The sequence below is a fragment of the Paroedura picta genome, chromosome 11, assembly GCF_049243985.1.
Source record: "Paroedura picta isolate Pp20150507F chromosome 11, Ppicta_v3.0, whole genome shotgun sequence".
NCBI lineage: Eukaryota > Metazoa > Chordata > Lepidosauria > Squamata > Gekkonidae > Paroedura > Paroedura picta.
This window is the reverse complement of record NC_135379.1, coordinates 21,114,360-21,136,756: the sequence shown is the minus strand read 5'-3', so window position 1 is coordinate 21,136,756 and position 22,397 is coordinate 21,114,360. Positions and strand designations below refer to the sequence as shown.

The following is a 22,397-nucleotide window of genomic DNA, read 5'->3' as shown; positions in this document are numbered from 1 at the left end:
GTATAACCCTAAACTGTTCTCCAGAAGTAAGACTCAGTTATTTTCTCTTCCCGTTGCAGCTTGGGCCTATTGTGAGGCTCAAACTCCCAGCCTTTTGGCTGTTATCCTTGGCTGTCGGCCTATGCTTTTGCATCAGACAATGAATCCAGGACCGACCCAAGACATAGTCTGTTGCTTGGTTAGTGCATTTCTTTTGTATTCTTTCCTCTTGTAACGTTGGCTTCTTTGAGGAGAAAAATGGGGGCACAGATATTTAAGTAAATCAATGCCACTTATCTGCTGGTAGGAACTCTGTCCTTCTAGCAAACCCATGTGTTTCTATACCACCTAACAAAAAATACCTAGGGAAAGCAGGCCCACAAAGAAAGGAAAAAAGGGCAGGCAGAAGAGAGGACTGCTTACATGTTTGTCCCGCTCACATGTTTGTCACTGTTGTGGCAGGCAGAAAGACTGAAATGAGATAACATACCAAGTGAATTATCACAAGCTGTGCCGAACATCTTTGCCTGCAAGCATATTTGGCCTTCACGTAGCACCTGATCCAATGGGAACATCAGAAGGTTGTCAGGCATGCTGACAAGGGAATGAGGCTGGTATGGCATTTTCATGATTATATCACACCCAACAAAATAGTTCAGGTTCCTTTCTTCATATTTATTTTAATGTGTGAATTCACACTGAAAAGGCAGCTAATTGTTTTCCAAATAGCAGTTCGCTAGCAGAGAACTCAAACATTGCCTCCCCCCTGTCTGAGAGAATTACTTCCTTTCTTTGGGCCACAAAACATCATTTTCCTCCAGGTTTGGGGGTCATTCTGTACAGAAAAAAAGAGCCTCGTCTTTATCACCAGCTATTTTTCCTGAGGCAGACTATCCATCACAACTTGCCTTGTGAATGTGGCATTTTAAAAATACTTTACATTCACAGCTGGTGCTACAAAGTACAGTACAGTCCCTAATCATGCAAACAAACTATCCTTACACAATACTGGAGTTTCCCCACCACCATTATAGCTGCTCTGTGACACTTTTGGAAAGAACTTCATACACTCTCTCTGAAATCTATGGCATTCTCGTAGTCTCTATGTGCACATTGGCCCACATCATTTTCCTAAGCTGTTTTGCTGACCTGAGTGGGACAAATAGCACTGGGAGGTTTTAAGGGGGAAAAGGCAACAGGCAATGAAAAAGGCCTCGCTTTCTCCTCAGATGGTGGGGTAGGGCTTGGGGGTTGTTGTCCAGTCACAGCTGCCATGGCAACCCCTCATGACAAGAGACTTTCAGAGATTTGCCATTGCCTGCTTTTGCGTCACCAGCTCCCTTGGTGGCCTCCCAGCCCAGGATGAGTCAGTGATAACCCTGCTTGGCTTCCAGCATCTGATGAGATCAAGCTAGCCTGGGTCCTCCACGTCAGGGTTTTCTAGGAACTACAAAACTGAAAAGCACACAAAACCTGGGTGGGGCAGAAGTTGTTGGAATAGGCAAGATCTGTAGTATGCATGATTCAAAAGCATGTGAAGAATATCCTACAGGGGATATTGAAGGAGATGTGTATTTAGCATAGTTAGAAAAGGAACTCCTTGATATTTCTTAAATAATCTCCTCCTGTGTCCTGATTGGCTCATTTGGAGACTTCCTGCTTCTTGGATAGGAATGCCAGTCCCCAGGTCAAACCTGGGGATCCCCTGGGATTGCAGCTCATTTCCAGACTGAAGAGATCAGTTCCCCTGGAGAAAATGGCTGCTTTGGAGGGTGGACTCCACAGCATTCTACTCCACTGAGGGCCCTCCCCCCTGGTATATCGTTGGCCAGAAGAGGGGCCTCAGTTGTCCCTGAAACCCAGCCTCAACCAATGAAGTAGTCAAAGCACATGGCAAAGTACTTGCTTTCACACCCATCCAGATGAAAGCAAGAAACAAGTGAACAAGAGACTCCTGTGGATAAAAGATGTTTCAGGGGAGATAATGAAAAGTTTTTTTTTTTTTTGGGGGGGGGGAGTATTCTGATCAAGGGAAATGGAACAGCAGAGATGGTTTCCATAAATATTTTCATCATTTGATAGAGTCTTTGTTAGCAAGAAGCTCCAGAATTCCTCTTGGAGGTTACAGACAGTTCTGTTCTATCCTCAGCAGAGAACTTCCATTCAAGGCAGCAGGAGGGCTCTTTCAATGCAAATTACTTTAGGACTGCAGCCAGTGTCACTGGAATGGCTACTGAATGCTGCAAAGTCAATGGACATCACGCCTGAGTAAAAAGCACAGAAGCCAGCATTTTAAAGCAGATTAATTCATTCCATTGAACCAACCAAGTGATTTATGTGTTTGCAATTACCAAGCTCTATAAGTAGCAGCTATACAATGTTAAATTAGGAGAAAAGAAAACGTTCATTATTCCCTGCTGGAAAAAGAAACAGCTTGTTTGAAAGGGATGTGCCCTGGCTTTTATGTGGCTAATGTCGTAGATTGTGCTTATAAAAATCTCAGTCAGCCATTATATAATTACATTGATGCATCACCCATTTACAGGCAAGTCTTGGGGGGAGGAGATGAATGTCTCCTACAAATAAGCAAGCAGGGTAAAAATTTAGATTCCTCCACATAATTGCCTATAACAACAGCTTGATAATTCACTAATTATGTCAGCCAACATCTGTCATATGCATCTGTAATACACTGGGGGGGAACAGACCGAATGGGGTGTTCTTAAGAGAACATTGTATACAACAGTCTGAAAAACAGAATGCACAGAACAGGGGGAAATGAACTGATGATTTGTTGATTTGATTAAGAAAAAAACAGATAATAGAAAAAGAGATTTTTCTGTAACCACGGAGTAAGTGATAAGCTTGTAATTTTACATGTATTTGTCATGGGGAAAAAATCAGAAGCATCTTTTCTTATTTTGTATTGTTTCCTTTTTATCTTTCTACACTTTTGTTCCTTTTCCTTTTTCCTATTTTTCCTACAAGATGGGAATTATTATACTGTTGCCTCATATTTTCAGGTACCACCATCATGTTTTGTGAAGTGGCTCAGCAATTTCCACTGCACGGGCCACTTGCCTTAGAAAGTTATTAGAACCTACGTATAAATAAAAAGTATAATCATATTCAATAGAAGGAGAATGTGTAGGGTATCCAATTAAATTGATGGTTAATAGATTTAGGACACACAGACAAAGTGTTTCTTCACAAACTATGCAGTTAACTTAAAGGTAAAGGTAAAGGTATCCCCTGTACAAGCACCAAGTCATGTCTGACCCTTGGGGTGACGCCCTCTAGCGTTTTCTTGGCAGACTCAATACTTTGGTTTGCCAGTGCCTTCCCCAGTCATTACCGTTTACCCCCCAGCAAGCTGGGTACTCATTTTACCGACCTCGGAAGGATGGAAGGCTGAGTCAACCTTGAGCCGGCTGCTGGGATCGAACTCCCAACCTCATGGGCAGACAGCTCCAGACAGCATATCGCTGCCTTACCACTCTGTGCCACAAGAGGCTCTGCAGTTAACTTAAGCAATTTATTTATTTGTTCGATTTTTATACTGCCCCTCACATGGCGTCACCATCACCAGTTTCCGAGGGTAACGGTGTTGGTCTGCAGTAGAACAGTTAGATCAGCCTTTTAAAACCTTTTGTCTGTGGAGGAGTCTGTGAAATAATTTTTCAGACTCTGAGGAGCCCCTGAAGTGATGTAAGCTGACCACACACCCCGGAGGTGACATCCCACTACCCACACCATTAGCCCCCCTTTGGCTCCTGCCTTTCCTACTACTATGACAGCTCTGCCTCATGTAGGCCGGAAAGAAAAAAAACTGAGAAGGTACCACAGACCTTCCCACTTCAGAGCTCCCACAGATAGATCAGTAGCACCTGGGAGACCAAGAGTTTTGGTATATGTTTTGAGAGTTCCTCTCTCTGACTTGTTTCTGGCAAATGGAGGTTTGACTCTCAAAAGTTTATCCCCTGGAAATCTTGCTGGTGCTACTGGGCTCAAACTTGCTCTTCTACTGCCACAATAGGTAATGGGTACTGATTCTGATAGCTTTCAGAGGGGATTAGACAAATTAATGGATAGGTATATCAATTAGAATAATAGAATCATAGAGTTGGAAGGGGCCATACAGGCCATCTACTCCAACCCCCTGCTCTACGCAGGATCAGCCCTAAGCATCCTAAAGCAATTATTAGCCATGGGACATAAAATGGAAAAAAAATTATGGAAACAAATGAGAAATGCATTTGTTTGTTGTCTGGATGGGTGGGGGAGAAAAACAGTCTTGTCAGTTTCACTAGGGATAACTAGATGTATGCATGTGTTATGTATTAAGCACCCATTGAATTTTAAAATATATGTCCTACGGTATGCTTCCTTCTACCATATTGTAATACCCAGCATCCTTGGGATTACAGTTTATTGCTGTAATGGCAATAAACAGAGTTGTGCTATGAGTGACAAACAATTGATAAGAACAGCTTGTCAAGAGTTTGTGCAAAATCATAAAAAGAAACTTGTCCATGTTTTATTCACATCTTCGAAATGCAGCCTTTTTCTTTCAAAGTAATCACCGGAGGAGATAAATCTATAATCCTGTTGAATCTGGAATGAGTCACATTCATAATATAACATGATAAACCTAAATTTTCATAAAACTTTCCTATGGAGGACAATTGTGGGAGACCAGTTAGCTTTGCAAATTAATTCAGGTGCATTCCAAGCTCGCTATGAGTTTAATAACACAGCAATCCAAAGTGTATGGCACCACCGGTAGCAACACTGCCTTTAATTATGTTGCAAGAGGGACCAGGTTATAATAATCATGAGCATTTTTAAAGGAGTTTGCATGATGATGTTATATGTCTTTACCCACAACTGAGTTCCATTGAGCATTTTAATTCACTTAATAAAGTATAATTTTCACCTTATCAGTCTCTCAGCTTCTCAAAGCTGTTCTGTGGGGTTATCCCTAGGTACGTGAGCATATTGATTTATTAACGAAGCAAACAAAGGCTATCACATCCAGGGGTGGCCAGGCTCATTTTTATGAGTCACTGTAGTCCATGGACAGCTGGAGACCCACAGTCTGGCCACCTTTGAGTTACTATCTCAATAATCGGTGCAACAGTCCTGCAAAGCAAGCGTGGGGTGACTTTCTAGCAAGGGTAGCGCTTATTAAAATTTCAAACGCCTCTCTGGGGTGTTCAGTCTTGAAAGTGGTGATGTTTTGGACCACTCACAGCACCTTGAGGTCGTCAGCCCTGCTCCCGAAACTACACTACCCAGAAATCCTTGCGACCAAGCGATTTTTCATCAGGAACTACGCTACCCAGAAGGCCGTGCGAAACCGAAACCAGAGCGGCGTCGCCCAGGAGGCGCTGCGCGAGCCGAGTGATGTCGTGGCGCTTGTGGGGTGATCGGTGTCGGCAGAGTCCTCAGAGGGGATCCCCGTTGGTGGCCGCGGGAAGAGGGTTCGTCAGGCGCCCCCTGCCCCACCGCAGCCATGAGGCGGGCCGGGCTGAGTAAGTGGGGCGACGGGGATGCGGGAAACGGGCCCAGGTACCCCCAAACCGCCCCCCGGAAGAGGCCTGTTGCCAAGGCCGCGGTTCGTCGTCAGGGGCCAGACCCTCGCCCCCCCCCCTCTTGCGCTCTCGGGGGGGGGTGTAAAGGAGCCCCTCGCTTGAAAGAGGGCTAGGGTCGGGCGAGGGAGTGAGTGGGTGGGGGGGGGGGGCGTGTTGAGACGATGCTTTCGTCTGCTCTCCCTTGGGGTCTGTGGCAAGCAGTTAGGATAGTGTCATGGTTTGCTCCTTTCGCTAACCACAGGTCGCTTTCAGTTCCTTCTTTTAGCAACAGGGCAAGTTGTTGCCATTAATCACTAGCTCTACATTTTTATTGCCCCATTGTTTTGACAATTGAACTCAAAGGACTGCTTTTCTACCAAAGAATTATCCTACTGCATATCTGGTGCTGATTTATTAATTTGCTACTAATTTACATTCTGTACTCTTATGATCCCTGTTCCATTGTCTGAGGAAGCGTGAATGCACATGAAAGCTCACACCGTGAATAAATCTTTGCTGGTCTTAGAATAAATCTTTGCTGAGCCGATTTTGTTGTCCTTTTGTTCTGTCAGCTTGGGTAAAAGTTTGTCTCCTCAGGTAGTGGTCTGGTTTTGTACACTGGATAAAACAAAAGTCAATGGCATTTAACACAGACAACAGATGTCCCTTCATATTGCAAAAAATATTCTTACTGGTGAATACTGCCATAAACAGATGGATGTAGTGCTTTGTATTGTAAAAACCTGTATCCATGGTTCCATGTGATTTCTGTTTTTATTCACTTAATATTCACTCCCAAAATTTACTATCATCACCACATGACAAAACACGGACAGATGGCAGCACCAAAAATAGGGGGAGGAGAGATTCTGAGCTTTGTAGTGCTAGCATGGTGCAAGAAATGAATGTACGTACATGGATTATTTTGTGGATTCTCATGATTGTTGCGTGGAACAAAAATATGTTAAAATCACATATTAAGTCTGTGCCCACAGATCACATGTGAATCAGACCAATGCCCATCACATGTGAATCAGACCAATCAGATGCTGAATCAGACTAATGCCCATCTAGGTCAGTTTTATCTACTCAGGGCTGGCAGGGGCTCTCCAGGGTCTCAAATGTCTTTCACCTCACCTAGTGTCTTTTCTTTCAATGGGAGATGCTAGGGATCTTCTTCATGCCAAGCAGATGCTCTGCCATTGGGCCTCAGCCCCTTCCAGAATACACCATAAAAGCCATGTATCAAGCACGTTATGGCACCAGTATGCTGTACAGACATTCTGAAAAGGAAAATAGATTTTGACATATGTGTGTAAAATTCATGAGAAAAAATCAAATCAGATGTGTTCCAAATAAAACTGATACTCCTTTATTGAAAAATTGTAATGTTTCAGGCCTCCACTAAGGCAGAGTCCTCTTAGTTGAGCTTGCTCACCAGGTGACTGATTGGAGCAATCTTTTGTTTTAACTTGTAATTATTTTAATTATAACAAACATATTTTGCCTCACATGTCTGTCTGAGAACAATCAAGATGGCTGATGATCAACTGAACACAATCTACATCACAATGAATAAAATGCCAGCAGGTCCATATCACAGCAATAGAATCAAAACTGAAAGACCCCATCATAACAAAAATCACCAGAGAACCAGAAAATCTCTTTATTTGTTTGTATTTCTGTAATTCTTCTAATAGTTTCTTTTCCTTATGTGAACAACATTTGTGGGGATTTCTTTCCTTTTGCTATTATCTATACAAAACTATAGTAAAAATAAATATTAAGATAAAATAAAACAATTAATTGTTGCATGGATCACATTAACCAAGTTTTGGCAATAAGTTACCAAGGCTGGCTGTATAAATGATGTTACATCATGCTGACGAGCCAGCATGCTGGGAGTGGTAGTATAAAAAGGCAATAAATAAATAATAAATAAAATCTAACTTATGCATCCTCTGGGATGCTGAGCTACTTATTTTGTATTTCAAGACGATTTGTACGGCTGTTTTAACACTAGTTACCTCAGGGTTTTTGGTGTTCTTCCTTTCAGACATGTTTAACAGGCTAGTTAAACCAGTTTTCAGCCGTCCTTATCCATTGTTGTTCCTCTATATATTTATGAAACAGCCTAGGGGGTGGGACGTGTCCGGCTGTCCAAGCTGGAATAGGGCCAATCAAGGTGCAGCCAGCTTTGCCCTGATTGGCCCTGCCTCTGCAGCTCCCTTCCTCCCTGGACGGTAGCCTCTTTGCTCTCAGATGCCTCAGTGCCTGGAGCCAGCAACAGGTAAGGGGAGAGGCCCTGGGCAAAGGGTCGTAGGTGGAGGCCATGCTAACGAGGGCCTCTTGGCCTGCTAGGCTGGGTCTGCTGACTGCCTACTAAGGAGCTCAGTCTCAGCCCTGCTAACGAGCTGCCCAGTCCCCACGTGATCTGGCTGCGAGCTGTGGCCCAAAGCTACCTTAAGCTGCCTAGCCAGGGACCAGGGGAGGGGGCCCGTTCTTAGGAACGGGCTTTGAAGCTAGTAGTCTTAATAAGAAAGTACCAACCTCTCTGGTGCAGGAGACAGATTTATTTAATAAACATTGACCCAACATTTTGTCTCTGAGGCCTTCAGGGCAGCTGAAACTAATAAGCCAATAAGAACAATATTCGAAAGGAACCAGTCCCATGCACACAATTGACAAATAAGAATAATAAACAAATTGAAATATGTATTGCATAACAGAATAAGCAGCATTTTAAAAAATTAAAAGAATAGAAGGGAAATAAAACCAAATGGAACCAATCCATATGTCTCCAATTCTTTTTGAAGAATTACAGAAGGAAGGGGAAATGCTAATTATTAAACCACTAAGCAAAACATCCAAATCAAATACAACAAGTCAACTAATAATGACAACAAAAGGCCTAAACAAATAAATATATATATTACCAGGCATTAGTAACTCAACAGATGTAACATCAGATGAAGAGCCTAGTAAAGAGTTATGCTGCAACTGAAAAGGAAAGCAGGCAACAGAGCAGGAGATGATCTCAGGGAAGATGATACAGACATTAAGTAGCCGATGCTGAAGTTGCCATAAATTACATAACAGGGTCTGCATATGCTTCATCACACATGCAGATAACATAGACCAGCAACCATGAGTATTTTGGGAAACAGCACTGGAGCATCCATAATGGACTACATGCAGCTTGAACCTAGTCTGATATAGTGAATTCCACTGAATCTGTCAAATCCTTCCCCACACTAAATGTACACAGTATATCCTGAAACTCCTATTATCTGATATTAACCTTTCCCTTTGCCAGGTGTTAATTTTTGTGCATAAAATGGGAGATACATGGCCACTCTGGTCATATTATGAAATACATACAGAGGCTGGCTAACTTCAGGTTAGCAGGTTTGGGTAGAAAACAGAAATATTCTTCCAAGCCTTTCTTCCCTGTAGAATAATTAGGAAATTCCATTCAGAAAGGTTGTCCACACTGTAACTTAGTCAGCAGTTGATTTTCTGGGGTTTGGCTGTATCTGTCTTCCTTATAGCTATCTTCCATATTTCCATTCTGCTGCTTTTTCAAAAGTTCTGTTTATTAGCCAGCCATAATTGTTGGTGGCCATTGGTTCTCTCCCCCAAGTGCTGAGAAGCTGAGGGAAGGGATCTCCCCCCCCACACACACACACATTCCTTTTGCAGAAAGTGTAAGCTGTGGCTCTTTAGTGTAAGTGTCTGCATAAACTTATCCTTAGGAGAAAATGTGAGGAGGTTGCTCAGTCACAAGGTGTTTGTAGGAACTGCCTACTGCATCTCCAACAGGGAGAGAAACTTTCCTTCACTTTTCCACATTTTGTGTGACCTACATCTGGAGGGTGCAGGAGGGCTATTTTCATTCTGCTCCCCCTGCCTCACACAGTTCAGTGTGAATCTGAGGACAGAGAGAGAGGTATATTTGTGCTGGAGGTATGGGTCAGAAGTCAAGGGATAGCTAGTCAAGAGTTGACTTCCTTGCAGCTGTTCAGTAGCTAATATTACACAACAAATCTCATAAGAACGCTCCAGAAAATAATCCTGGAATTTCAGTTAAGTACCAGCATTTTGAATCATTGTTACCTAGTGACATGACAGCTTAATTCCCACTTACGAATTAGAGAATTGAGAAACTTTGCAGGGTTTTTTTGATGTGGAATCTGGTACTCTGGAAAGAATAGGACTATCATTTGGATGTCACGTCAAGCAGGCAATCACGCCCTGTGTTAGACATACGCAGTTTCTGGACTTTAACCGTGTGAAGCAGTTCTTTCGTATATGGCCTGCTGACTAAATCAGTGACTTGGTGTACAAGTGACATGACTAATATCGTGGCACTTCTCTTGTTGTGACTACTTGGATGAGAAAATTGTTCTAGTTCATTTTCCCCTCTGATTTTGTATGAATGTCGTTTTAGAAGCAAAGCTCCTAATCTCACTCTTGAGAGTTAAACAGCTTTTGACGTTATTAGCTTTCCTGTCCTATTCCCAAATCTAGCAAAGTGTAAAGCACTTTTTTTGGTCTCTCCCACTTTAGAAATATATAAATTATACAGTATATATATATATATGTATGTATATATATGTGTGTGTGTGTGTGTGTGTGTATATATATATATATATATATATATATATATATATATATATATATATATATATATATATATATATATATATATATATATATATATATATATATATATATATATATATATATATATATATATATATATATATATATATATATATATATATATATATATATATATATATATATATATATATATATAAAATATTACCCTATTTTTAAGATTCATTTTATTTTACTATACACTTTCTGTAAATGTGTTGTTGTTTACATTGTTATTATTTTGGTCTATGTAAAGGTCTATGGCCTTTAAATGAGCCTCTTGTGGCGCAGAGTGGTAAGGCAGTGACATGCTGTCTGAAGCTGTCTGCCCATGAGGCTGGGCGTTTGATCCCAGCAGCTGGCTCAAGGTCAACTCAGCCTTCCATCCTTCCGAGGTCGGTAAAATGAGTACCCAGCTTGCTGGGGGGTAAACGGTAATGACTGGGGAAGGCACTGGCAAACCACCACGTATTGAGTCTGCCATGAAAACGCTAGAGGGCGTCACCCCAAGGGTCAGACATGACCCGGTGCTTGCACAGGGGATACCTTTACCTTTTTATTGGCACAGTAAAAACGAAAGCAAAATTGGTATTTTCTCCAGAGAAACCCTATGCTCTGACTGTTTTTCTGGTGCCTAAACTGATTGTCTTTTCAGGTGAAGGAACAGCTGGTGGTAATTCTGGCTATGCCAACAGTGGATACAGTGTCTACGAGGAAGAAAATGAAAGGTTAACTGAAAGTTTGCGTTCAAAAGTCACTGCCATAAAATCAGTAAGTATATCATTATGGTAACAGCAATAACATTTATTGGTGTACATAATACTTGCACAATATAGTAAAAATAGTAAAAAGCAATATAGTAAAAATTCAGGCTGTTTAACTAAATGCTGGCAAAATATTGCACTTTGAAAAGCCTAGCTCCTTCATTCATGGAACAAATTCCTCCTCTAATTGGATTTAAAGTCCAGCTGCCCTTTTGGCTAATCATGATTCAAGCTGCATGTTGGGACACAGCAGAAGCTGTGCTTCGGTGACACACTGTGAGTTGGCTTTGCACTCCCCAGGGGGTTATAAGTCAGCTGGGTCAGTAGCAAACCCAGCCAGTGAAAGTTGTATCAAGCTAGACTCTTTCAGTGCCATGAAACTCCTCATAATTGAACTTTAATTTTTAAAAAACGGCACACTGGATTTTGTCAAACAAAATAGAAATGGAGAGCATGACCAACCACTTAGTTTATTCCACAGCTGTGAAACACAATGGGCTCATCAGCAAAGTGCACGGTGAATAGGTGGGAATCTCTGTGTTATTACAACACTTTTCTCCACTATCCACGTATTGTGAATGGGTGGACAGGGCTGTGTCAGTGCTTGGCTTTTGTGGCCCTTGCTTGTAGGCCCAAGGAAATGCTACTTTGGGATCGGGAGGTGAATTTTCTCCAGGCCGGACTGGCCAGGGATTCTGGGGGGGTTTTTTGCGGGGAAACTAAAAAGACAACTGTAAACAAAATGCTGTTACTAGAAATTGAACAAAGCTATTGCAATCTTATTTTATCTTCGATGAGGTAACAACAACATTCCCGCGCTTCTGTTGTTATTCCAAGGGAATAAGGCTATACATTAATGGCTTTTTGGTAAACAAACCTGAGCTGGAATTCAACTGGTAACCAATGCAGTTGTTGGAGAAGGGGCTGGATGTGAGACCTTCATGGTGCTTCTATGAGGACTGTGGTCGCTGGATTCTGGACCAGTTGTAGTTTCCAGAGCAAAGTTAAGGCCAGGCCTGCATAGAGTGAGTTGCGGAAGTCTTGTCTAGAGGTGACAGTTGCATGGATCACTGTGGCTAGATGTTCTAAGGCCAAGTAGAGGGCTAGTAGTTTGGTTTGGTGACCTGGGCCTCCATTGAGAGGGAAGTATCCAGGATCACATCCAGGTTCCTGGCAGGCTTTGTAGCCCGACTTGAGTCTCAGCAAGAAAGGTGGGCTGTAAATATAGTCAGAAAGTATAGTAACTAAAGTAAAGGAAATCGGTTATTTTTAAAGATAATTTGTGTTTGAAAAACTGCAGTACAGCCTGCTGTTGATGATTCTCTTATAGAGTACTTTTATGGATGCTTTTCTTTGAACTGGTTGTTTAAGATGGGAGGCATTGTTTAGAAATTTCTCAGCTATACTTAGTTCTCAGATTTTTTTTTGCCTAATATTTAGTCATGCAAGTTATAATGGATCGTTTTCTGCCCTCTCCCTCCCCATAACAGCTTTCTATTGAAATTGGAACAGAAGTTAAACAGCAAAATAAAATGCTAGCTGAAATGGTACGTATATAGTCCACATTTTCACTTGCTGTATGAATTCAGAGTGTGTTTTCCCCTGGATTCAGTTCCTTGTGTTTTCTTTGTTGAAATGTGGCTTTACTGAGGTTTATATGTTTTTGTTTCCAATATACTTTTAACAGATTCAGTTTGGGACTTTTCATCTCTTTGCCTCTAATTGTTTAGAAATATCTGTTAAGAAGATACTTCAGTGCCAAAGTGTCCATATATAGTTCAGTCACATGCCATGGATTCCCTTTTAAAGACAAACAGCCTAACTCAGCTAGCAGCATGGCTTGCTTGTGTGAATGTGCTCTCATAGCTAGATGTATGAGTGCAATTGGGTGCTTACACACCTGGTTCCCTTCTCCAATCAACAGATGGGGCTACAGATGTAGCTCTCTCTAAATGATAGCATTTCTAACCTCCGGTGGGAGCTGTATTTACTCCACCTCCATTTCCCATTGATCCACAAAACAGCTGATGCTTAACTTTTTGGGGGAAGACTTCTGCACATGTGCTTCTTGCTGCTCTGTGCTCAACTTGTAGGGAGTGTCTGGTTGGCAACTATGAGAAGTAGGTTGCTAGACTAGCTGGGCCACTGGCCTGTTCCAACGGGGCTATTATGTTTTGCTATGCACATGTGCCTCTGCATCAGGGAAAGCAACTCTGCATGATACTCTAAATTTTTTTTGGGGGGGGGGGTTGGATTCATTTTTCTAAACTGTGCCCTTCAGGGTTTTCAGTGATGCATTAGCATGGACATGGTGGGGAAGGAGGTGTAGATTGTTCAGATTCTTGATGCCATGTCTTGGACTCCTCTGGGCTTCACAGTGTATAGAGCTTGAGTTCATTTGAAAGTCTACTCCATGGCGCTGATGTGGCAAAGAAACAATACTTTTCCACCACCATATTGCATCCACTGTGTGTAGATCTGCAAAACTCTTCTGGGTGCAACGGGTCTATTGGGTTCTGGCCAGCAGAGACGACTGCTCCAGGCACTTTGCAGATAAAATCTCTTGCACCAGTTTGATTTACCTTAGTAGGAATAGGATTGGATGCCAATTTGTTCAGTTGTGTGGAATACCTTAAGGTCTTCCTTCTCCCATATGAACCTACTTGCTCATTCTGGTCATCCTCGAGGGCCTTGCTTTGGTGGCCCCCACCATTTGATGTTAGACAGGTGGCACCTGCAAAAGAACTTTCTCCATCATGGCACCAAAACTTTGGTATTTCCTCTCTAGTGGGGTTTGCTTGGCTTTCTCTGTCAATTCTTAAATAATGCAAATAATATTCTCTCTCTTTTTTTTTACTATAGGATGATGACTTTGATTCAACGGGTGGATTCCTTGGTGCGACAATGGGTAGACTAAAAACTCTTTCCAGAGGAAGCCAAACAAAACTTTTGTGCTACATGATGCTCTTTTCGTTGTTTGTCTTTTTTGTCATTTACTGGATTATTAAATTGAGGTGATGCAGATTCTCCATTAGGACATTGTAATTAGTGGCATCAGAACTGTAGAAAGGTAAAAAGGGGAACTATTTTTCGTATAAACATTATTAACACACCTGGGACTGCTTTGTAAATTTCTTGTTATTTGTTAGACGAGAGATCTTTCTGTTAAGTAAACCCTTGTTTTCTACAGTTCTTACATTTAATTTTGCTCAGGTTAGAGCACTCGGAAGACAAAAATAGCTGCTGGGGTGAGGCAGGATGAGATGTCATGCCGTTTTTTTTAACATTGCAGAGGAACAAAAAGGGGAGGGTGTTCCTGTCCAAGATGAAATTTCCACTTTGCAACTACAGATTTTTTCCCTATCAAAGTTGACAGACACAGTAAAAAGCAATCTCATTGCATTTTGTATTGAAATTTTAAAAATGTTGGCCGTGTGGCCTCATTAAGTTCAGTGGGAAACTTAAGCATGTGCTTTTAACGTACTCAGTGAAATTAATGAGGCTTAGGCTCGACCGTGTTTTGGCTGGCTTGTGCCCACAGGGGCTTGTTCACAGTTGCAGTGGGGATTTATTTTAATTTAGAATGAACAAAAGTGGTAGAATGGCTACTGCTCCAATTCCATAAACTGCAGGTTGTTTGTTTGTGGAGGGACAGAACAGGCATTCGATCCAGCTTAGCAAGGGTTATGATGAATGTAGGCTTTTGTCAGTGCCTCCTTCAGCATTGGCCTTGTGCCAGAGTCCCTGCATTTGGTTCCTCTTGGTGAAGTGCTATGTGCTTAGTGCCAGCACAGAGAGGCTGGTTACTCTTTTGACAGCACTAACAGGTAATTCGGCCGTGCTGTGAACCTCTCCAGGTTGGGGGAAATGGCTGCAAACACTAAGATACATGACTGTGTTTTAGTTCATTGAGAGAGCTGCATCATGGTGACCTTACATTTAATTTTTGGTTCATATAACTGTGAAAGCATTTTTGAAAACAGGGACCTATAGTATTACAGATTTTGTACTAAAGAATATTTTGTGATGCCAGAAAAATACCAGATGCCTTCTAACGAGAAGACCTATTATACTCGCGTTAGCCATTGGTATCCTATTAAGCCACTTGACGTGTTTTTATGCCGCAGGTAACAAAACTATTACCCTGCTGTTATAGCATAACACCGTCTTTCACAGTATGAAGAGTTACTGTCACGCTTGGCAAAATTCTTTAAATACTGTTTAATGAAACACATCAGGATTTGTAGTTCTTATCTGTTATAGAATAAAAACATGTATGAAACCTTTTAGCTGGCATGCATTTATTACTGAAAATGTTTTTCCCCATTATTGAAGGTTTTAGAAATGCTAACGTGAATGTATTATTAAAATCCACACATTTACTTTACAGGAAGCAGCATTATCAAGAATGTGCGTTAACACTTGTACTAGTTACAGTGGAAGCTCCAGTCATGATGAAACTTTCATTTTTTGGGGTAATAATCATGATGTAGAGTTAGATCCGCATCACTGCTTAACCTGGCCAAGAGTCTCTTCACTGAATGTTTTGTTCCTCAGGATTTAGATGGCTATCAGTCTCTAATTAAGACTGCCAATAAAGAACATCTGAATTATACAAGCTGGGTATTAACCTGGTCATTCAAAAGTGGCAGGTAGAAATTTATACGAAGCTTTTCTAGACTCAGAGGTTTCCCCTTAACCTGTTTATGGATCAGGATATGAAAAAAAGTTTGTCTAGGAACAGCATAGCATTTAGCATAGATAACATATTTGGAAGCAGTGAACCTGAAACACATTGCTAAGAAGAAACACGGGGAGTACCTTGCCATCTGTGCTGTGTTTGTTTAGCTTTCCAGGGCAACTAGTTGGCCACTGTGAAACAGGATGCTGATATAGCTGGGCCACTAGTCTCATCCAGCAAACCTCTCATATTCTTATAGAAGGAAACAAATAAGCTTCTGTCATATATACATATCTTGTACTTGGAATAATTTTAGGTGAGAAACATGCAATCCACAGCCCTGAGATTCAAAGTGTACAGCTTGGGGGGAAAACGTGCACTGAACATGGGAAGAGTATTTATTTGTTTGTTTATTTACTTATTTAGTTACCTACTTACTTACTTGTATACCACTACTCTTGTCCCAGCCAGCTCATGGCTGTTTACATTAAAAGCATAAAACATTATAAATTTAACCCCATACAATAATACAGATTAATATAATTTGATGGCAGCAACCATTTATCCCCTGCTCTGCCCCCCCCAAGGGCCTCAGCTCCTTCACTCCCAGTTGAAATGCCCAAATACCTGACCCCAGGCGATGTCCTGGGGGGGGGTATAGATTACAAGAAGAAAGGGGGAGGCCCAATCTTATTACTCTGGTCTCAGCCTGGCCTCAAGAAATTGCGTGGCAGGAGAGCTCTATCTTGCAGGCCCTACATAACCCAGAGAGCTCCATCAGGGCCCTCAGCTTCCAGGAGCAAAAGGCCCTGGCTCTGCTTGAGGCCAGGCACATTTCCCAAGGTCCTGGGACCACCAAGACCTCTGTGGGGGCATAAGGAGATAAACAGTCCCGCAGATAGGTAGGACCTGAGCCACGTATAGCCTTTCAATTCCCTCTCCCCAGATTCTGCTGAGAGAGCGAGACACAGGTTTAAGACATAGGATTTGATCCAACAATTTTACCACAGGTGAGAAAGTGTGAAGTGGATTCCCTACTGACCACCAAAAAGGCTGTGCTGGGAATTGTGGGACCTGGATGGATGAAAGCCATGTGTGATAGTAGCTGGAATAAAAAGGGGAACTGGGTGACACTGAATGAAAAAGTGGGCTGGATTCAATACATAGTTCACAAATGGGAAAATTTTACTAATACCCATTATTACCAGTTACATAAATGCCATGGTTCATACTCCTATTTCTTAAAGACAGGAAGATTTTGTTCTTTCCATACAATGGTGTAAAATTATAAGGTCTATCACAATCCAATATTAGCAGTTTATTGCTAGTAAATTACCACTACTTGGTGGTCAGTAATAAATTGCACTAATTTATGCAAACAGGTGGAACTTCAGCAGGTTTCTTCTGTAATCTATTCTGTGAATTATCTTTTTAAATCACTTTCACACTGAACACTGCTGCACTAACAATAAACCTCTTGAACAATGACTTTTAAAAAATGATTTGTATTGGTATTTCAGAAAGACAAGAAAACATAGGAAAGCGAGAATAGCAATACGCATCAGTTGGTAGGATTTGACCATTTCTACCTTTCATCTTCAGTTTTACATCTTGACTAGGGTACATAAGTTATCTACTTGATTACATAGTCCATGTAAAAATGTCTATTTTTTAGAGCATTGATCAATGACTCTAGATCAGTCCAGACATACCTCACTGGTACTTCTAGGCTCTAGTGATTCTTGGAGACCCAGGATAAATTGGTGTAACGTGTTCTCCTGTACTGAAGACAGGCTAACAATTCAAGAACTTCATAATATGTATAAAGAATACTAAGCATTTAGATGCAGTTAGTAATTTTTAAAAAAATATTCTATTACATTTATATCCCACCATTAGTTCAGTATAGCTCAGTCTCATCAGATTTTGGAAGTTAAAGGAGGCTTGGGACTTTGATTGGAGATCACCAAGGAAGACCGCAGAGGAAGGAAACGGCAAAACACCTCTGCTTCTCACTTGCCTTGAAAGCCCCTTGCTGGGGTGGGCTATAACTCAGTTGCAGCTAAAGAGCACGTACGTAATAAGGTCAAATTGCAGTTTCGAAGTTGTCTTCAAAGACAGCTGTACATAGAGTACACTGCAGTAGTCTAGGTTTGGGGAGTTTATGTAGCTTGGATCAGCATGTTTTACCATCAGCATAAAAGAGAGGTAGGCTCTATGCTAGATGTAATGAACCATAAGAATAAGCTAGTCACAAACAGGCTGCATCCCTATGAGACAGTTGGCTAGAGTTGGCAACGCCATATCATGCACCCCCAATCTAGGAAAAAGAGCACCTGAGTATGCTGCTTTTTTTTTTGGCAGTGGTTACACATGAGCTATTGTCTGTAAGCAAGGCAAGAATCCAGCAAACTGAACCATAATTACAGTCAAGTTTATTGGCTTTCAGAATTGCTGTATTGTATTTTATTTTCTGAAGAAGACAATTCACCTAATGCAGATTACATGTGAGGAAATCTATGATTTATGGCAGCTGTTTGTTGGGTAAGATCTCCATGTACTTGCATATAATAGAAAGCATGACTTCATCAGAACCACCTCCTATTGAGAGTAATCTTGAGTCCCTGCCATTATAGAAAAGAAAAACAGGACAAAAGAGAAAAATGAGTGACTATTTCACATCTATCATGTACCACACCAAATGCATTTTAAGTGAATTATGTCTGAACAATTCCAATGACTTGACAGCAATTACAATACAAAGGATAGACCATGCAGAGATCTGGATCACACAAGCCTTTAAAAGGGACTCAGATGCTATATGCTCCGTTTTGCTGTTGTACCAGATCAGTATCTCTTTGTAGGGGCAGGGCAGTGATCAGATGATAAATGGGATACTACGTAAAGTAGAGGAGGTTACATGTGGTGAGCAGTGGGTCTGATTAAATATTCCTTGCATGACATAAGCTGTACAGTCCATGAAATCTTACACTAGATATGGAGGTTTTTTTGCTGATTACAAAACTGAGCACACTGTTCATGAAAATGCAATCTTACTAAGGTTGAATATTTGAAGTCTAATATTAATACTTTCTGAGAATGGAGTAATGTTGACTTTAGGCTGATTTCTCACTAGGCTGGTTAAACTAGACCATAGTGCACAGATGTAGGACTATATATTTTTATGTCCTTGCAACTATCTGCCTTAAAATATAAGGTTATATATATGGAAAATGTATCTGATCTTGAGACTTCGGAGAGATATAATCTGGAATGGCAGAAACCCAAATTCACATAGAATGGGCAATTCATACTTCATAGCCCTTTCAGTTGAGACTCCCCTGATCATTTGCTAGCCACCATCAGGAAGGCACAACTGAAAAGTTCATGTACATCTCATGATTTAGATTCATCTTCAAATAGTACTTTTGCGAGTTATGATAAAGCAAAGAAACAAGAGGCACGAAGGCGTATAATTTATGCAATAGGGTTTCTGCTGGCAAATTTGATTTCTAAACAATTCACTCTGCTAAAAAGTTAAATACGGTCAGCTGGAATAGGGATGAGAGCAATGATCATCCCTTAAACTTCACAAATAATGTGTTGCTACATGGGGGAATCCACACAAAGCTTTTTTCCCAGTTAGTGACTGATTCATGCCCCTTTCATTGTTGCCATCCAGAAGACAATGGAAAGGGTTCTGAAATAGTTCGTCAGGTTTTTTTTTCTCTGTAAACTCAGTTTTCACCATTAGAATATATAGATAAGATTTGTATGCTTAGGGTAGAGAGGGACAAGAAGAGAGAATGGGACTAACTTTCTGCCATGTCTTATTTTGCCTGGATAGTGGTGGGTTATGAGCAGTTCCTACTGTCTAAATGGCAACTAATCAACAGCAGTGGAAACCAACTATATACACCTCTAGGATGTCAAAGGCCCAGAGCTACATAGTTCTTTTACTACTCACAGAGAGTAGCTAATGGTCTTCTGTTTGTTGCTTAATAAAAACAGTCATTTTTTATCCTACAAGCAGTCAGTATTCTGCAGTTTTCATGAAGGTCTTTAATGAAGCAACAGAATTAGATGGTATTAAAAAACAGAAGAGTCTCTGTGGTTATTCCTTACTTTCCAGAGTTAATTAGATCTAGAACTACACACATTTCATGTCTGATGCAAAGCCTTCGATGTTTACATACTATGTACATTATTTATTATGATGATGAGAAGTCACATATGAGTATGGATAATGATTAAATTAATGGGAGATTCCCACATTAGGAATTGGTGGAATGGGGCGTGGATTTACAAAACGTGATCAATTAAAAGTTCTAAATACATGTGTGAAAATGTTCCTTTGTGAACTTGTACATGGGAAAATGTAAATATCACAAATGAGTATAAATGTTTTGTTTCTGTAGAAATAAAATGAATTCATTTAGCTAATAAAAAGTGAAAAGTAATATATTGAGAGAAGGTCTTGTATAATAAAATCCTGCAGAGCGTGGGTGGCTCGAAGGAAATTGCCTTCTGTACATTCCTTTCTCCACTGCGCTTGGAAAAATGTTTTTCTAATGGAAGTAGCTTGGGGAAGGTTCACCTAAGTTTAAGCCAGCTGACAAATTTGCATCATACGTGACTAAAATCCTTCTCTATGAAGCAACATGGAGTCTGAATGTCTAAAACAGATGCTGTGGCGTTTAATTCTTGTTGAGGCAATAGCAAACTGACCTATGTATCATCAAATACTACAGCTTGCTCGGAAGCTAATGGTTACGTAGCAGATCAGCTTCTGGGTGTGACAGAATGGGCCTGCCTTGTGGTTATGATGACTGAAACTTTCTATCAAATGAACATCACTGCGAAATCAAAATATTGCAATGAAATCACAGCAAAAGTAGGGAAAGTTACGTATAAGCCTTTCCTGGCAGCTCCTTTGAGTATTTTTAATGTTACTCAATAGATGAAATGTTAATAATAATTCATAATAAAATTGAAGCCAAAGCTATTTGAGGGAAAATGGCATTTTCTCCAATGAATGGCCAAAGCAGGTGCCTACACATAGGAAGCATCCTGATTTTGCCATCTGTATATCAAGTATATGGTTTTCCAGGAGTTCTCAGTCTCTGTTGTGATCTTGGCACAACAAAAACAAAAAATTGTATTTCTGGAGCACTGACAAAAATAAACATATTTTAATATACCTTTAGGAAGGTACTGCTAGGAACACTATAGTAGCCGTGTTACATATGTGGAGCACCAATATAGTTTGGACTACAGAAAAGGTTGGTTCTACGTCAACACCTTTCAGTAAGCCTAAAAATCTTATTTCAGCTGGTGCGTAGATGTGTGCTAAATTGCAAGCAAGGTTGATACTTTCTTTGCTTGGTCACTAAACATTCACTCACCTGTAGAATCTGCTCACTAGCACCTCATTCGTGAATCCCATTCCTCCCCAGAACTGAAGACAATTATCTGTTAGTTCCCGAGCAAGACGTCCTGCCTTTAGTTTTGCCATGGATGCCAATTTGGTCACATTGTTGCCCTGTATGTAGAGAGCTAGAATAAAAACATGACTCATGTTTAGCTGCTGATCAAGGTAGCCAGTTCTGATAAATGGATGAGTATTTTCACATCCAATTGTCACGTGAAAACAAAACTACCACACCCACCAACAGCCCGATACACCAGGGAACGAAGGAGCTCCAACTCAGTTGTCAGTTCGGCTAGACGAAAGTGCACTGTTTGGTTATGAAGGATCGGCTGGTTGAATGTCTTACGCTGGCGAGTATAATCAATCGTTTCCTGTATCACATTTTCAAGTGATGTCAGGGCTATAGGAATCGGAGACACAAACAGGCAAGTGAATTTCCTACAGAACTTTAAAAAATGTTAATATAGATCTCCTTAAAGTAATTACAAAAGAGATCAGTGCATTCAGTCCTAAAAGCAGTGGACTGGGTTATGTAAACCATACAGTGGCCATGTGACTGCTTCAGTTTGTGCTCAAATCATGATTTTTTTAACATATACAAACAGCAGCAAAACGTCTGAAAATTGGTCCAAAGTGGCAAGGTTAGAATGGCCATGAGTCCTAAAAAACTGGAATATGGGTCTGTGTTTAAATGAGCATGTGATAGCCAATTCCTTAGGCATGATATGTGCTGGTATACAATAGGATTCCCTCTCAACACTTGTCTGTCAGCTGACATGTGAACAGACTCCAAGGAAAAGTATTAGGATATGTTAAAATGCAAAATTAATTTTTTCTGGTCCTGCTGTATCTGTTATGGCATATTAAGAGAGGAACATGCAGATGTTAGCAAGTCTTTTAGGTACATAAGCACAGTCCAAATTCCAGCTTGCTGTCAGGTTATAGGAATGGATGTGCATTTCTCCATGTTCATTGCTACAACTACAGCTAACATTTATAGTACTTTGACAAATATGTTTGATACACACTGAGAAAATCATGGAATTAGAATTAGGCATCTAATAGATCTCTGAACAATAACTTACACAAATTTTGGGTCATCCCTTTTTTATTAGATGTTCGGGTACCAGAAGACTCAGCCGTTCCACCAAGAATTATTAATCTTTGAAATATAAGAACCATGGACAATGTACATCTCCATTATATTTAAATGGTAGACATGGCCTGAGAGACCATTCTAAATTATTGCTCCAGTAGGAATTTGGTTACATAGATCCCGGAGGTGCAGCCATGTGAGCCAAAACGGC

The 22,397-nt window shown here is 40.8% G+C and overlaps 2 protein-coding genes across 3 annotated transcripts in view; one reads left to right on the top strand and one right to left on the bottom strand.

Moving 5' to 3' along the window:
* The first annotated feature begins 5,337 nt into the window (after positions 1-5,337).
* Positions 5,338-15,264, top strand: BET1 (Bet1 golgi vesicular membrane trafficking protein). The gene is made up of 4 exons (XM_077304477.1): positions 5,338-5,513; positions 10,870-10,985; positions 12,469-12,525; positions 13,841-15,264. Exons 1-4 carry the CDS (start codon positions 5,495-5,497, stop codon positions 13,994-13,996), a joined length of 348 nt encoding a protein of 115 aa, XP_077160592.1. The 5' UTR covers positions 5,338-5,494; the 3' UTR covers positions 13,997-15,264.
* A 149-nt stretch (positions 15,265-15,413) lies between these two features.
* The window catches only part of LOC143820981 (putative acyl-CoA dehydrogenase 6), a 40,540-nt gene continuing 33,556 nt past the window's right edge, over positions 15,414-22,397 (bottom strand). Inside the window, exons 7-9 of one of the 2 annotated variants that reach the window (XM_077304475.1) lie at positions 21,329-21,490; positions 21,065-21,215; positions 15,414-15,911 (exon numbers count right to left, since the gene is read on the bottom strand). In XM_077304475.1, coding sequence (XP_077160590.1) covers positions 15,905-15,911; positions 21,065-21,215; positions 21,329-21,490 — 320 coding nt within the window. In that variant the 3' untranslated portion in view covers positions 15,414-15,904. Of the gene's footprint in view, positions 15,912-16,049; positions 18,284-21,064; positions 21,216-21,328; positions 21,491-22,397 lie in introns of those variants that run through there. The other variant, XM_077304476.1, reaches the window with a different exon arrangement.

Excerpts from the sequence above, each read along its gene's own strand:
- BET1 (XM_077304477.1), top strand. Across the intron at positions 10,986-12,468 it reads AAGTCACTGCCATAAAATCA|CTTTCTATTGAAATTGGAAC; the intron begins GTAAGTATATCA and ends TCCCCATAACAG. Across the intron at positions 12,526-13,840 it reads ATAAAATGCTAGCTGAAATG|GATGATGACTTTGATTCAAC; the intron begins GTACGTATATAG and ends TTTTTACTATAG.